The 16,284-nt window shown below is 38.5% G+C and overlaps 1 protein-coding gene across 4 annotated transcripts; it reads right to left on the bottom strand.

Annotated features, from left to right (window-relative positions):
* Positions 1–745: 745 nt before the first annotated feature.
* On the bottom strand, positions 746–12,895 carry LOC104366786 (neuropeptide Y receptor type 4-2). 4 transcript variants are annotated; one of them, XM_032981964.2, is made up of 2 exons: positions 12,732–12,895; positions 746–5,680 (listed from the first exon to the last, which is right to left on the bottom strand). In XM_032981964.2, exons 1-2 carry the CDS (start codon positions 12,752–12,754, stop codon positions 4,690–4,692), a joined length of 1,014 nt encoding a protein of 337 aa, XP_032837855.1. In that variant the 5' UTR covers positions 12,755–12,895; the 3' UTR covers positions 746–4,689. The 4 variants fall into 4 exon arrangements, with proteins under 4 accessions (XP_032837855.1, XP_032837853.1, XP_032837852.1 ...); XM_032981962.2 differs by having other exon boundaries at positions 746–5,942; XM_032981961.2 differs by lacking the exon at positions 12,732–12,895 and adding an exon at positions 10,932–11,015 and having other exon boundaries at positions 746–5,942.
* Positions 12,896–16,284: the final 3,389 nt, after the last annotated feature.

Below are 16,284 nucleotides of genomic sequence, written 5' to 3' on the forward strand. Positions count from 1 at the left end.
CTTAATTTACGATAAGCTCTCTTATATTGTCATGTTTCATATCTGTGTGTACACTGCACTTGCAAATAGCAAACCTCTGGTGTAGAGCCTGACTGCTGACACAACATCATTTCCAACAGCTTCTGGTGATTATATTATACATTTGACATACAACAACATGCCAGGCAGGTAGCATATGCTGCTATTGCACTCTTTCCTTTTGTGTGTAAAGGTACTAAACATAACCTGATTATAGCACAACCTATGGTCATCTCTAGTACCTTAGTTTACTTTCTGTCAAGGCAGATAACCCAGGTCAGAAATTTAGCAATTATTTAAACTCAGTCAAAGCTTTTCTGAGGTTCAGTAATTTTTCAATAAGTGTCCCACATCAGTTTTCATCTCAGCAGTCTCGGTTACTTTCAGGTTGGGCTTCTGGTTGTGTGTCTGGTCAAGGTTCAGGACAGTATGCCAAGTAAGACCCAGTTTCCTGTGAAACCTGGGAAGTTAGCGAAGATGAATGGAGTTCTGGCATCAGAAGATTCCAATGTACTATGTTGAATTTTTGATACTTAGCCTGTCATCTCCTCCTTGGTTGGCTGTGCTGCACCATTGTCTGTTCTTTGGAATAATGTATCAAGCTATTAATCCTTCATATTTCAATGGCTCTTATCATACTGGATAACTTATTTTCTCTTGATAAGATTTAGTTCTCAACTAACTTTTATGTACTTTATGCCATTTTACAGAAGCAGGCACAGAGAAGTGAAATAACACAGGCAATATTACTTTATTTGTTATTATTAAAGTCCCTAAAGCGTGCCACTTATATCACAGCAATAAGTAGTTTTCTTGATCTGAAAATCTTACCATCTTCTTACAACACATCACAACAATCAGGATTATTAAAAGCTTGAGGAAAAAAAAAAAAAACCAACAACAAAAAAAACCAACAAAACCAACCAACCAACCAAACAACAACAACAACAAAAAAATAAAACCCAGAAACCTAGGTAACATCTTAGAATTGTATGAACTCATGATTTGCACAACTCCTGCATATTTCCCCGACATTGTATTTGTAACTCAGTAGCAGAACTTTGTAAAGAGCAGACTCAAAAACATCACTGTATACAATGAAAACAAAAATGCTCGATACATCTTATCCATTTGTAAATAACAAATAAGGTTCATATCTAAGAAGTGAGCTATTCTGGTTTGGTTACCCTCTGGTATCAGAGAGACATAGCCCACCCTGGTTGCATTAAAGCCTCAAAGTGACAAACAAAAAAGCTCTTTCAACCATGCAGGTATAATTGCACCCAGCTTTGTACCTTTGCCTTCAAAGAGAACAAGGAACAGTTGCTAGAGGAGTTCTTAAAAACTAGCATCATAATATCCTCTACTGCATTTGTGAACAGCTGCATAAGCCTTGATATTCACACAGAATGAAGAGGTGGTGATAAAAGCACCTTTCTTGTTATAGATATTTGTGCCAGCAGGGTAACTAGTATGAAAATAAAGATTAGGGGTTACACATGGCATAGATGCTTAATCCTTTGGAATTTAGGTTGGTTTTTTGTTTTGGTGTTTTGGTTTGGTTTGTTTTTTTGGGTTTTGTTTTTTGTTTTTTTGTTTTTTTGTTTTTTTTTTTTTATGAGTTTACTCTAAAGTTTGTTTAGTTACCTAGGGAATTTTAGAGGATGAAAAACATGTACCTCAGAATGGGATGTAAGTAAATGGACAGGCAGCATCTTGTTGGGAGTTTTGAGGATCTGCATGTTTTCAGTTAGATGTATGGGTGCGGTTTGGTAGCTTTTAGTGTTTAGATCCTTTAGTTTATCTAGTCCAAAGTCTGTTAGCAATAAACAGTACTTGACTTCAAATGTGACACTTCCCTTAATCACTAGAGGAAGTTATATCCTCTTATGTCTGTCTGGGTTACTGTGAAGTTGGATCTGCTTGCTTTACATATTTACTTGTAATCATGGATACAAATGATCACACAAATTACAGTTAAACAGTCAGACCCCACTGGTATTTCTACCCTTTGCAGGAAGAACTGGGACCTGATGCACAATGCCAATGCATATCTCTAGTGGCAGGTCTCTGACATACTGTAAGTGCTCTATCAAAAAGTTTTCACTTACAACTAGCAACAAAGATGTTCATGGAAGTACAAATTCTAAAGGTATTTGTGTTTCCATTTACGATACTGGTGCTTGGAAAGTTGTATACGTAAGATCATCAGATAATCTTCTATGTTCATGTTTAACAGAGTATTTTTATGATAGCTTGACACACATCTTAATTAAATGTTGGAATTATAACAAGTGCAGGAAACAAGCAGAATTACTCAAGGCTAATTGGATGAAATTGATCCTAACTACAAAAACACTACAAAGTTTAAGCAGTATTTAAGTCCTCAAATAATACAACACAGTTTCAGTATAAATCAATTTGATGAGGAATTACTGTATTTTGTACTACTCAGCATCGCATGGTTGTATCAGCTTTAGTTTCAGCTACAGTAACAAGTTTCAAGCTGCATTTAAGATAAAATGAGTCCTCTTTTTCTGTTTCTAACAGATTCAATATCCAGTCTAGAAATTACATTGCATGCAAATCAAGAGAAACAACTTCACATCTTACTGTGGCAAATAACAAAAAAAGAAAGCAGAGGTCCATTTGAAAGAAGTAAAAATGTCTTGCCAGATAATTGAGGAAGATTCAAAAGGTAATTGCATGTGAACTCTTACTGTGATATACAGATTCTGCCCAGAATTAGAAGGGTGACTGCATCAAAACAACTTCTGCCTTAAGACTTTGCACATAAGAATTCGAGTCCAAGCTTAAATTTTGCCACCAATTTCTGTTTACCCAGCTCATGGCAAGGGATTAACTCACATTTTTGCCAGCTGAGGATACGTTTTCATGCTTGTTGATAGCTCTTGCTACCTAATAGCATGAAGTTTTGTTCTTGTCTTTAAATACTCTGTCCAACATCCATATTGCCTGTCAGATCACAACATGGGAAGAATTTTTTCATCACCTAACTATTTACCAATTTGTCTAATCAGAGAGCTTCCAGCTAAGGGATTTCTAGCTGTCGGTGTAACTATACTTCAGCTATGCTTCAACATAACTTTACTTCAACTCAACTATGACTAATGGCTGCTTATCATAGCATAATTCAGATTGGAAATTACCTCAGATGGTCACCTAGTCCAGTCTTCTGCTAAGGTCAGTTTAACAACCTGCTACAAAATATGCTTCCATATTTCTTTGTCATTGACCTGGTAGTTCTCCTTTTTACACTTGCTGTCTTTTGTGTTTTTCAATCCATTGCTCACTATAGGCTTTTTGGGCATAGCTAATTCTTGGTTTCTCACTAGTCACTGAGCAATGTCTCTGGCTCCAGAGGTTAAAAATGAGTTTATGGTTTGTAGGTTTTGTGGACAAAGACTAAAGATACTGCAGATGTGAAAAGACGTGACCCTCACTTCAGCAGAGCAATTGACAATACTACCTATTTACATGTACCGTGGCTTCAACCTGACCTGGATTCCATGTGTGTTTTCATTGACCTTCTACTGATTGGATGAAATTTCAGCTCCATCTCTGTTGCTGATGACAGCAAGTGGGACTGGTATCTGACATCTGGTTTTCTTTTAACGAGAAACTGAAAGCCTCCATGCATATGCTTATTTCTTTGGGAGAGTACCCACTCTGAAAAGACATGGTTTCTACAACATGTTTTTTTTTGTCTGTTCTGACCTTGGGAATGAGATACTTTGCAATTAAAGTACCAAGGAACTTCTGAAGCAGAAGTGACATCTTCAAGTGGTGTGGAACAACTCCAGTAATCCAGCTGTCTAGTACCACCATGGCATGCAGTTTTAGCATTGCAGAGCTTTGTGACTGATAGCAGCAGGAATTACAAAGTCAACCAGACTCATTTCCATGTAGATCTACAACTGTTTTTCGTTTGCTTAAAAATAATGCTCAGCACCTTCTCAATGTGTTTTAAGAGTTTAATCCCTTGAGTAACATTTTCATTTGCCACCATCCTTCAATAAGTAACTGATGTCTTTACATACCAAGGTCGTTGTTCTGTGTTCCTACTTGCAGAGGCAATGGCTATTCCGAAGCGTATATGACAGAGAGAGGTTTCATACAAGCATCCAGTTGTTTGATGTGAACTAGATCTGCTGGAAGATTACTGTTACCTAATGGTCTGTGAGAGTTAGTAAAGCACAAAAATGTATGTATTTACATATCTGTGTTCCACTGGTGTGTCAGCTGTGCATAAAAATCTTACTAATACTGAAAAAGAGTCTTCTCTAATACAACTTTTAGCAGCCTGCAGTGCTGAAACTGGAAGTCTGGGTTTCTACTACAGCCATGGTAGCGATGTGATCTTAGCTGATGAAACCCATGTCAGTCTATGTGCATCCACCACTTAATTATTGATTTGTTAGAGCAGATGTGTATCCATCAGCCCAGTCTCAATGTCTGTACCATCTCAATGACATGAACAACTTGTGTACCATAGGAGCTACTATATACATTTACAACATTCCTTTGCCTGTTCTTCCAAAAATCAGGCAGCAATGGGTTCCTGTTCACATCCCAGCTAGGGAATCACCAGTTGCTTTTTATACCAACAGCTAATAATTTGTGTGTGGTGTCAGTGCACCCCTCTTCTAGCTAAATAGAATTATGTCTGCAGTTCAACACCAGTGACCCTTTGGAAATTTCAGTCTGCATGGTGGATAAAGGCAAATGATTATATTCTTCCATTGATGCAGTTACTGAATTATGCTGGCAGCTCAGAATCAGTGACTTTACTTCTTTTTTGAAGTTGCTGTTTAGGAAACCATAGATAACAGGGTTGACACAGGTGGAAGCCATAGCTACCAGGTGGCACAATGAGAAGATCAGATTATGGTAGCAAGGTGAAATGATTTTGTAATTCCAGTCCACAATGGTGTTGAAAACATGCAGTGGTAACCAGCAAACAGCAAAAGCAGCAACCATGGATGCTAACAAAATATTTATCCTTCTCAGCTGAAGTGCTCGACTGCTATATTCACTCTTCTCAAACATGTCCTTTCTCTTTTGTAGACGTAAGTAGATACGCAGGTAGCAAAGTATAATGAAGAACAGTGGGATGCAATATTGCAAGAGCAGTAAAGTGGTAGTGTAGATAAGTCTGTGTTGCTCAGAAGGCCATGAGTCAATGCATATGGCCTTGTCAGTGGAAAAATTCATGATGTGTGAGAGCTGCTCATACAAATCATTAGACAAGATGGATGTGGTCAAAAAGGGCAGAGACATGAGACATGCTAAAGTCCAAATTACTCCAATTCCTAAATAGGCTTGGGAGATACTTGGCCTCCAGCCAGTAGGGTTTATGATGAGCTGGTGTCTTTCCAGAGCAATCAGGACAAGGGAAAGAATTGACACAGTCACAGATGTGCACTGAGTGAAAGAGGTCATTTTGCACATGACTTCCCCAAATATCCAGTAGTCCATCATGGTGTAAACAATGGTGAAAGGTAGACAGACAAGACACATAAACAAGTCTGAAATTATTAAGTTGGAAATTAGAATGTTGGTGACATTGGCCTTTTCCTTCTGCTTCGCAATGACAGCAATCAGACAGATGTTTCCGACAATGCCGAGGACAGTCTCCAAGCTGTAAGAGGTGGCCAGAAAGACAGTAAGGTCAGTGATGTTCCTGCACTGATTAGAAATGTGCACAGGGAAGCTTCTGTTTGAGCTCCAGTTCTTACTGTTCAGGAAAGGAAAACCATCATTAATAGCCCTTGTCTTATTCATCCTGAACCCCAAAATATTTATCCAAAAAGGTGATAGTCAAACAGAATCTGGGTCTTCTAGAGCCAGCCTAAAAAAAAGGTTTGATCTGTTCTGTTTGGCTGTGGAAGATCTGGGTATATCTGCAAAACAAAGGAAAAAAAAATATGCTTAGTTATGCTACAAGAAATAAGTCAGAAGGCTAGAGGGGGAGACACGTAACTAAATGCCAGGGATTATGTGTATATTCTGCAGCTCCCTTTTATATAGTTTATTAGATCATAAAATGGAACCCTTTGCTAAAATGTGGTATGGATGTCTGTGCAACTCTATTGAATTATGTCTGTGTTTGCTTATTGTAAGGTTGTCCCATGGATTTAGGAACATCTTAATTACTTAACTCAGTTTAGTATCTTGAACATCACTAATGCAGTAGAGTGTTGATTCAAGAAAGTTGGATCAAAACACACCTAGATGTAAAAATTGTTTGTAATTCTGGTTTTGCAAGGTTCTGATCCAAAACTGAGCAGAAGACACATTGTGGGGCTGCATTTACCTTCAATTGAGTTGAACATCAGTGTGAAAAATAGGTCATATTAGGTGCATAAAGCCAACACTGCAATATTTTATGTGAGTTAATCTGTGAAATGCATTTGTGATTGCAGCCAGAACCCACACTTGCTTCAGACAATCACCATGCAAAAAATCAGGCTCGTATCTTCAGGAGGATGGGACAATTTTGAAAAAGTCTAAAATAATTCAAAATCATTTCAACATTTTTCAGCTTCTATGCAGCTGTGATAGGTCATGGGAACTGCAGGCCAAATGTCCTGCTTCCCCATTCTGGATGAACTCCAGTGCCCATTAAGCACTGATATCTCCCTCTGGGTCACTAATGCATGCATCACAGGGTTTATCAGAAATATAGTCCAGTCTCCTGGTTTTGGCTTTAAGAGTGGGTGATTTTGACAAATCTCTTAATTTGACAAGTCCCTTAATTCCTTATGAGAAGCTTCTTATCGATTCTCGCTCAGCATAATTTTGTTTGTTTGTTTGTTTTTTAACCAAGAGAATTCAAGAGTTGTAATAGTATGTGATGCCTTCTGGATACTGTTCCTGCACAGGCAGATGGGTCTGCTTCTTAAACACTGCTGTAAGCCCAGAGCTGGGATTTTCAATGGGATCCAAGGTAGCTGAACGCACAGAGTTAATTGGGGCTGCACACTTTTAGAAATCTCAGCCATAGGACTGCCTGAACTCTACCAGATGGCTCCTGGGAGACTGTTGTGATTTGCCATAGAAGAGCCTGCTTTGTAATCCTGACCCTAGAGGCCAAATCCTCTATGTCCAGGAATCAAATAAAAAAAAAAAATCTGATTCTGCTGGAAGTTCTCCTCAGGCCAGAGGCAGTTTCATGCTGTACAAAGGCTTGTAATGTGAAAAATAAATAAATACTTAGGGAACAACACTATTTACCCATTACGTGACCCTTTCCTCAGCAATAAAATGCCACTCAAACAAGTTTGTGGTGTTGTGAAAAACTTCTGAGCTTCAGAAAAACAAGCGGTCAAGATGTGAATACATAAATAAAACGGTATAGTGAGTTTACCACTTGGAGTAGCATTTACTGCTGAACAACTGCATGCATAAAGGTAACCAGTAATGTACAAAAAAGTGCCCACCATCCTACAATTTTTTGTTTGACATGTCTTTCTAGTTATGAATGATACTGTATGCTTCTATAGATGTTGCCTCTCAGGAACTAACAAAACAACAGCGTACAGTAAATAAAAAGAAGTTTTGAGATCATTGTTCTGCTTGATCAGCAAAAATTAGTACAGTCGAGTCTTTTGTTGCTTTGATATCTGTATCTGTCTGTCTGAGACAGTCAAGAAAGTCACACAAGTAAAATATAGTAACCTTTTCTTCTGTTTCTTTCATTTGCTCAGTAATTTAAATCTTAATTAAAAGGGCAAAGGAAATTTTTCAAGTTGTGAATATAAGTATGGCTCTTTCTGTCCACTCACTTTTGTGTTGTTACTCAACTCATATGAACAGATTGATTTCTTTTCTGGAACTAAAAGAAAAGGCAATGAAGATATATGGATTGCATGGTCACATATGGGGAGGGTAGGATAGTCTGTTCCAGTGTGAAAATGGATATAGAATGAAAACCATCAACCAGCCCCTTAGCTTTTGATTACTGTCCAGTGGAAGTGATGCAGATGAAACAGCAAAGGGATCGGCAGCCTGCAATACTGTTTGATACCAGTCAAAGGAGCTCAGTCTTGGCATTTGGACAGGAAAAACAAACTCTGCTGTAAATGAACACATCAGTTTCTTACTACAGTCCCAGGCTAGTGTCCTTAGCTACAGTATCCTCAACAACAAACACATTGTGTTCTCTTGTTGCTTGAAAAATTTGTGCTGAGTTATTACAAGCATCTGTGTCCCACTGAGTAAGCCCTCTCAAGGGTCCCAGACACTTCTGGACATGCCATGGTGTCAGTGAGAACTAATAATGTTGAAGCAAATAAAGTAAGTAGTGAAGCCACCTGAAGAGCAGAATCCAGATCCCACAGCTTTAAAGGGCACGTTCCCAAGAGGAATGACAAAGCCAGATGCGACTGTGTGTTTGTCCCAGATGGCAAACGTGGTGAGGATAAAGAGTATATCTGAAGGCTCTGTAATGCATTTTGTTGGGTTAGGAGCAACCTCTCTTTTAACACCTTGCATTCCATAGTGTCTCCCACAAGGTGACTGTCAAGCACTTCCTGGGCACTCATTCTCATGATACTGCCCAGAGGTAAGTAAGGAATTGTCACCCTCTTATCACAGATAAGGGGACTGAGAGAGGGAGGTGAAATGTGAGTTTTCCAGTGTCTCAAGGGAACCTGTGCAGCACTATGCAGTACTTAAAACAGCCTGCCAACCCGAGATCTTGGGAAAAGTCAGAGCCTCTATCAGCTAGGCCCATAGTTTTCTGTATTTCTTATTCTGGCAACCATAATGTAAAAGCAATTCTAGAAAAATAGAAAAATAAATGTTGCAAGGACCTTATACTTATGTGTCCTATTATGGTATCCTTGAATAGCAGGTTCTCAAGCTTAGTCACTGCCAAATGCTGTGCTATCTCAAGGTGTCTGACTGCCATTCAGTTTGGTATAAATTAAGAGCCAATAATAAGCAATATGTACATATTCTGCTTAGATATTTGAATCAAATGTTAGCTAATATACTGAATCACCAATGCAGTGGGAACAAGGGTGTTAGTCCCCTCACCATATTGAAGGTTTGTCAACTACTAAGTAAAATATAGCAAAAACTTTATGGGCTAAAAAAACCCAGCTTTTGTCTCCAGAAAGTGAAGCAATACTTATTTGGCTTGTCAGAGTAAGAAGCATGCCTCATAAATCAGTTTGCAAGGGAGTGGGGAGAAAAGTTGGATTGATTTTTCTTGCTTGCTTGTTTTTAAAGAGGAAGGAGTAATCCTGTTCAGAATCCTTAATTAACTTCAGGAAGGAGGTCAGTAACAAAAGCTAACATGCCCAAAAAGCAAGTGCTTGCTTCTCTGATGCAGGATGAGATAATGAGATCTAAAAAGTGAGTGCCACAAAAGTCTGTACCATATTATCAGTATACAGAAGGGAAAAGAGAAGGAACTTTCAGCTTTGATCCTAGTGTAAGTTAAATTTCCCCACTTACATCTTTTATAAACTTTCATCACTGTTATCTGTGTTGGGAGCAAGGAAGAAGAGCAGGCAAGGATTGAAGGGTTTGTCTTGCTGAACAGCATAGCCTTCTAAACTAACAAATGTCATTCAGTTTGTCTCAAAAAAAGGAAACCAACTATCACTAGTCAGCTTGAAAGCCTTGCCCCAGGGTGTATACTGTATTTCCCAGAAAAAATCCTCAAAGGAAAGGGAATTCTCTAGAAACGTGACAGGGAAGAAAATTAAATCCTCAGTGGGTTTCAAGGAGACTGCTAGACAATAAGTGGCCCCAAGCAGTTAATGTATGACTGCTCTTCTGAGAGACCTCTGGACTTGAAGGCATACTGTGAAAAGCACTATAAAACTGTTTTCCTGGAAGCAGAATAAAGCAAGGGGTGCAACTGATGCTGTGCTCTATGTGCTCACTGGGAAAGGGTGGGTCATTCTTGCAAAGCTAATCATGATCATCCCCTCCCTGTAATCAAAACCAGTCTTCATAGTTGTGATGGACAGTGTGTATCAATTTCCACATCAGACATAAATCAAAGAAAAAAAATATTTGCAGTGTTTGGCTTCATGATCTGGTACTTAGAATCAATTATTTATCTAGCTCAGAACTTAACTAGTTGCTCAAGCCATGTTTACTGCTTTCAGTCTATAAGACCTCCCGAGAGAAGCGTTTCCTAAAGACATGAAGTGATCATATTACTTATTTAAAGAATTACAGCAATTATCCAGAGTAAAATAGCTATCATTTGTATCTCCTAAACTAGAAACAAAGCAGCAGTTTAACAGAACTCTGAAATTCATAATGCAGATATTAATTGAGGTGGTAGTGACTGACGAGTAGTGGAAACCCCTTTTTGCTGGCAATGACACTATCACAGTAAAATAGATTTTCCCTGTTTAGCCTTACATCTTAGAGAAAGGTTAAAAATAGTTTGGTTATCATTACAGGTTCCAAGGAGGGCAACACATAACTAGAAGAGGAAACCTGGCACTGAATATGCACAGACATCCCCCAGCAATGTTAAATCCATAAGGGATTTGATACAATGAAGATTAATGGTGGGCTCTTCATTTTTGTTTCTGTGTTGCAAAAATATTGGAGGCAACTATCTTAAGTCATTGAAAAAGCTATATATGTTAAAGATTTCTAAAACTTGCATAATGAGGGTACAGCAGAAATTGTGTGTATTAATATGTTACAAATCTGTAACATGGGAAGATGATATACATACCCAGGAAAATTAATATTTTTCCCCCTCTCATATCTGCAAGTTTTCAGAAGGAAACATTTTAGGGGTTATGAACTTACATTATGAGTTAACTTTCTCTGATCCTGCAGAAATCAAGGAAGTTTTACAAAAGCATCTACTCTAACTTCTTATTTTCTGGATAAAATCTTAACAACCTTACCAAAGACACAGAGGCAGCTTACAAAGGTAAAATGTGACTAGCAGGTCAGCAGACTGGAGAATGGTAGTCCCTGATTCCTTATGAGTAAAGGCCATTGTGACTTATCCTGTACCCAAAAGAAAAAAAAAAAAATTTACAAAGGTGATCTTTACCAAGGGAGTTGGAGAATCCATAAATCATTGTAATGGGCATTTTAGCAGACAGCCAGTTAGGATACCTGGAGAGTGATATGATGTGTACTGCCAGCAACTGCACAGGCTGGGTGAGGAACAAGAAGTCTCAGGGACTAGGAGGTAAGAAGAGTTTTCCAGTGACCAGTGGTAATCAGGAAGGCTCTCTGTGACACTGCAAGGTGGCAGGGAGCACACCTGAACCGCAAAGATCCCCCAAAGAAGCTGCCATCTCCCTGTTTCACCCTGAAAGGTTGAAAAGCTCTGCTCAGTAGATACAAGGGTTGGGTCTTTCATGACAGGCCAGACTGGATCCATTTGTCAAACATAGTCACCTACTTTGGCAGAAAATGCTGATTCAGTGTACCCATATCCTGTGGACATTTCGTGAAGCTGAAAGATGTCCCTTCAAATGCTTTTTCTGAATCAGATGTAGGAGGAAGAACCCAGCTAACCACTGGGATCCACTGGATTAAACACCAGGTTTGGTATTATCTCCTGTACAGTGGTTCAAGCCCTTCAGTTTACCAAAAAAATCTCAGAAAAGGATTACAATTATTTTGTTTCCAATGAAGCAAAATGTTGTGTTCATACCAAAATGGCTTTTTTTAATTATTATTTTGCATATGAAAATGACTTCTTTCCCTCAAAAACATCCAGTCTTTCAAAATTATACATTTAATGTTTTGGTTCAGGCACTGACTGATAAAAGCAACTGTTTACACAGCCTTAATCAAAGCTGAATGGTAAACAACAAAAGCCTCCCTTGTTTTTATAACCCTTCTTCCTAAATTATTACCATTAATAATTACATTAATGTTTATTATGGTGGTATTAAAAAACTAATTGAGAACAGGTCCTTTTGTGCTTGGTGCTGTACAGGTCTAGAGGAGCAGACAAGTCACTTGACAGAGATGGATAACAGCTTAAAAAGCAGACAAAGAGAATAAGGTATTTCTTGCTGTTTTCCTTGCCTTGTGACATTCAGAGCGTGTTGATTATAGTGGACTTTGGATCAAGTTCACTTAAAATTTCTGCCCTTGTTTCTGTGTTGTTCTAAAACCATAAAGAAATCTACATTTTCATGGAGCTGAAGGACAGTGCAAGAATTCTTTACTTTTAGGAATTGAATATGCACAAAGCCTTTAAATCCATGGCTTCCCTTGAATTTAAATTTTATGTCCCTGTCAATATCAATGGATCAGTTTTAGAATTTAAATGCTAATTGAATACTTTTCATTATTTCTTGTTTACCCTAATAGTTAAATGAATGAAGAATCATAAATGAACTGTTTGTAATCAATATTATGTTATTCTAAAACTTGTTTCTTTAAATTATATCAATATAGCAACTACTCAGTAACTCTTCCTTAAAAGATTCTGATATATAACTCTTGTCTTAGATCTTAGGTTAAGTTTCAGTGAATCTTTATTTAACAATTTCCAATTAGAAATCAGTCATTATCCAAAGCAGAGGAAAATTTGAGCAGGAAGAGGATTAACAATGATGGCATCAGCTGTTAGTCACTCAAGTGAAAGTTGAATAAATTTTTATAATCAAAAGTGATAACTTTAATAAAGAGATCTGAGTTGTTATCAGACTGAAATAGATAATTTAGAAAATTCTTACCTGTTACTGATTGAGAAAGTCATTGTTGTTGCTTCACATTTCTATCTTGGAAGAAAAAAAGAATGTTGTAGTAGCAAAGTAAGGTCTTCTGTGTCCTAAAAATCCAGAAGAGATGCTCTTCTCACTGTTTCTGTAGGTAATTTGGGTGACATCTCTCTCCCTTTCCCCTTTCTCTCCCCCTCTTCTTCCTTCCTTCCCTTCAGCTTAGCCAATGAATTCTGCTTTATGATTATGGTCTGGTCTGACTTTGAAGTTCTGGCTCCCTCTGCTGTTATATAAATATAGTAATTCTACAGGTACTTGAGAGGAACAGCAATTTCATCAAGGAGCTGTGAAGTTATCTGAAGCACGGCATGCATCCATGCTGCACATAAGTGTGTATTCAGGTAGAAGTACACTAAAGCAAAGGGACAAAATACAGAAACAGAGCCCAGTCCTGTTCTACTTGCTGAGGCAAGATTTCCATAGGGCTCAAAGAGAATTTTGCATTATACATATGAAAAGATTGCCAGTATCTACTTTCTCAATTTTTCCATTCCAACACAGACTAATATTGAAATTTTATTTTAGAAGGATCCAGTCTACAAGTTCTTAAATTGTGAAAAGGGTAGACGTAAACAGTAACTTAGGCAAAGAGCTTAGAAATGTAAGAGCACTGAGAAAATTTGAAATAGAGGAAAAGAAGGATTTGCAGAAGTGCCAGTTTTCTTTGATTTTTCCCAGGTCTTTCTCATGAAAAACCAAGGCAGAAATCAGAGTTGCAAATTTTTCTCTTGCATTGGGAAAATACACAAATATAATATTTCCAAGGGCTATATCAGAATAAAGAAATTTTGTTCTTTGATTAAGGTGGGTTTTAAGCTATAGTCAACTACTTAACTAGTCCAGTGGCTAATGCTATTCTGAGGCTCTTCTAAAGGTGTGATAAATAGTTATAGCAAATACATGTTTTCATTTTTAGGCATGTAGTATGTTAACAGAAATCAAACATTTCATTATCAAAATAAGTGCAAGCTCTTAGCAACTAAAGTAACTATGAAAATTTTTCATTTGTACTGTATTCTTTCTTTCATTTTTTCTGGTACCAGCTATTACAGATGTGCTCATCTACTTCAAGAACTTAGCTGTTATCTGTCATTAGAGAAATAATCAAAGCATAGCAGGAATAATTAAGGTCTTTCTAGGGTATTTTGGCATTTCTTATGACACTGAGAAGCATAAAACTGGAATCTGTAATGAATGGTGTAGACTGAAGATTTGTCCTTAGTTACTGATTCTTTCTTCAGGGCATGCTTGAGCTGCTTCTTATTTTGTATTACTTAGTTTTTATCATCGTCCTTTTCAGGAGCTTTATTTACCAGCTAATTTGAACCAGCACCCCATATCCCAGCATTTCCCTTTTACCCAGGCACCTCAGAAGGAGGCAACCTTTCTGATCTGGTTAGGGAAAAGTACATGAAGTTTGTGCTTCAGCTGAGAAGGCATCAGCCCACACAGATCTCGAGCCTCTTGCCAGCTCCTTAGGAAGTATAAACTCCCTATCTTACTGGAGCCAGAAAAGCTGAAGAGATTTATTTAGCTGTTCTGTTCACTTCTGTTTCTTCCTTAATTTATTTATCATATGTCTATTTGTTCTGCTGTTCAAAACATTAAAGAAAGGGGAGGAAAACCACTAGGAAACAGACAGTCCTTTTACTGAGGGGTATTTTGATTTGTGAAGCTGTTCTTATCCCCCTCAGCTTGCAGCATTCATCAGCCAGACTTATCTCCACACCTTCCAAACATTTTAAAATATTCTGTGTCATTTTTATTCTCTTAAGTCATACACTTGGACAGAGCCTGCAAACTAGGAAATTAGCATCTGCTCTCTTCTTACAGTCAACAGTAAAAAGCTGTAGCACTATTCCTGAAAGACTGATCACGGCTCTGCTGCCCAGGGGTCAGGAAATGACCTAACCACCAATGTTTTGCTATGGCATCTGGGAATTTCTTTTTGACAGATTTTTAGGATGAACTGCTGTAGCAAGGTTCTGGCCATTTTTTGGTGAGGTGGATGGGGATGCATTAGAGTCCTTGTAACACATATCCTTTCCATATTGCCTCCAAACTACAGGGTGAAAATGCTTACTATTAACAAGTTCATGTGAGAGCAGCACTTGGGTCATTCCAACCCTGCACTAATCTGTGTAGCTGGGACTTACAAGCACACTGCAACTGGTGAGTGTAAGCCAAGAGATGTGGTGGGGCTGGAGCTGCCATTTAGTAGGTGTCTGGACCATAGCATAGAGGGGGACAATATTGGAGCTAGCTTGGAGTGAGAACAGCAGCAAGACAAAGATGCAGATGCCTCTTTCCTCATCCAGGTGGGTCTTGTAGACTTGGTTCAGCACCTTGCTGAAAGGGATGTTGGTACCCAGAGGTGGCTGGTTTGAATCTGGCCATGTTTAATTTCATGATACAGTGGGGACTCCTGGACAGGTATCTGTGGAGAGTTGCTGTGAGGATCCTGACACATTCAGACTTTTGCAAAATGCACAAGCAGTACTTGAATGAGTCTGAATAAGGGTGTAAATTCCTCTATACGCAGGACACTTGCTGCTGGGAAGCAATGTGGCAGTACTGTAGTCCCAATTATTGCTAGTCATGTGCTGGTGAGACTGGCTGTTTCTGTTCATATCAGTAGGTTTGCATTGATTCTAGCAACCAGTGGACCAGCCCCTGTTTACTGTTGATAGGGAATGAAGTAAAGAAACTGTAGCTGGCATGACATGTGGTTGTTCTACTACCCACAGAGCAATAAGAAGGTTTGCTCTCATTCTCTGCTCTCAGCATGTGCTCCTGTTATGTGAAGGCACTGGGGAACTGTCCTGTTTTCTCTGCAGTTTATTACATAAGACAGTTGGACTCCATGGAAATAATGCATTTCAAGAGGGTACAGGTGCATGGGGAAATAGTCCTCTCTGCTCTGGCCAAATAATGTCTTCCTGCATGTGGTTATGATGACAGCAAGACCTCTACCAACAAATGTTCATTGTGTGCAATTAAGCAATTCCCTGGGAGTGACAGGATTGTCACAGCAGTGGTATTACAGCTGCACTCTGAATGCTTTGAGGGTTTCCTCCAGTGCTCTTGTGTCAAATCTTCAGCCATATCAGCCTTCATTAATGGACCTCTAATGTTCTGTCTCTTTCTTTCCTCTGAGGCCAATTTCAGAGGCCAGTTCTCCTACAGTGCATCTAACAAATCTCACTGCTGTTCAACATCTGAAGTCCTGCTCTCTCTTGGCACTGTTAAACAAGGAACAGTGTCCACAAGCAATAGTACTAGGTACTTGATGATGAAAGCATATAGAGAAAATGCACCATGAACAGTACATGTATGCTAATCTTATCAGGTCTACATGGTATCCTTGTAGGTATTTTGCACAAGTTTGGTTTGCCTTTATTTTGTCAGAATCTCTACCTCTCTCTGAAGTGGAATTTATACTGTAACAATTTTCAGCCTTATCCAATTTGTTCATAACACAAATTCCATGAGGGGAGCTATGAAACTG

This window comes from Tyto alba, unplaced genomic scaffold, assembly GCF_018691265.1.
Source record: "Tyto alba isolate M040663 unplaced genomic scaffold, T.alba_DEE_v4.0 Super-Scaffold_1, whole genome shotgun sequence".
Lineage (NCBI taxonomy): Eukaryota > Metazoa > Chordata > Aves > Strigiformes > Tytonidae > Tyto > Tyto alba.